General features: G+C 35.2%; 1 protein-coding gene across 12 annotated transcripts in view; it reads right to left on the reverse strand.

Annotated features, from left to right (window-relative positions):
• The window catches only part of LOC119593731 (myoneurin-like), a 102537-nt gene that overhangs the window by 22619 nt on the left and 78935 nt on the right, over positions 1 to 983 (reverse strand). Inside the window, exon 6 of one of the 12 annotated variants that reach the window (XM_037942731.1) lies at positions 518 to 842. The exons of 10 other annotated variants lie outside the window; for them this stretch is intronic. In XM_037942731.1, the coding sequence (XP_037798659.1) occupies positions 519 to 842 (324 nt within the window). In that variant the 3' untranslated portion in view covers position 518. Of the gene's footprint in view, positions 1 to 517; positions 843 to 983 lie in introns of those variants that run through there. One more of the 12 variants, XM_037942724.1, reaches the window with a different exon arrangement.

Here is a 983-nt window from a genome sequence, read left to right on the forward strand (position 1 = left end):
CCCCTGTCTTTATTACTCAACAGTACTGTATGAAAAATAAGTGCCATAAAATGCATTAAGACATCTAGTCAATTAGTAACAAATTATTGCAAAATTTATGGTCAACAGTTCACCTGCTGTAGCCTTTCTGCTCTATAATACATAAAGAGTGAGAAAAAGTTATTCTTCGAAGCCAGACTATAGCATTACATGTCAAAATAAATAAACAATGTGTTGTTTCCATCAGTGCTTTTACCTACAAATCAATACATGCATATCATCACTGTCTTCTGGTTTTAATAAAAGCACTTACGGCTCTCAATATTTTCACAAGGGTATACACTGAATTCATGCATTAAAAAGAAAACAAAAAAATATATATATACTTTGTGACAAGCTATTCAATCAATGCTAGATAGTAATTATTTGATACAGAAATGCATTTTTTAATGTGTGCTCACAGAATTGTCTTTCATATTATTCACATATTTAAAAGAGAGAACAACAAAGTTTACTGTACAGTGAAAATCAAAATTACCTCATTTCTGATGGGTCCACATGTGACTCTTTAAGTTACTCTTCTGAGCTGAACGGTAAGAGCAAAGCGTGCACGCATATGGTTTCTCACCAGTGTGTACACGAATATGTGCTTTAAGATTTTCCTTCTGGGTTGCTCTGAATGGACAGTGAGGACAAGCAAAAGGCTTCTCCCCAGTGTGAGTACGGATGTGGTTCAACAAATTTGTTCTAGTTGTTGCTATGTATGCACAGTAGTGGCACTGGTGAACCTTGGATGTATGGCCTTCTTCTGTCCATGTGATTCCTCTTCTACTCACACTCTTGCCGTCAATGCCAAGACCCACCTGTAGGGGATGCCCAGCTTACTCAATCAAAGAAATTTTCACACTTTATTTTCCGGTACTTTTAAAAGTTCTTAATAAAATACAAATCAAATATCAAATGGGACACAAAATCAATCCTCTAAATTTGCTTATTCTTCTTCA

The sequence above is a fragment of the Penaeus monodon genome, chromosome 32, assembly GCF_015228065.2.
Source record: "Penaeus monodon isolate SGIC_2016 chromosome 32, NSTDA_Pmon_1, whole genome shotgun sequence".
NCBI classification, from domain to species: Eukaryota; Metazoa; Arthropoda; class Malacostraca; order Decapoda; family Penaeidae; genus Penaeus; species Penaeus monodon.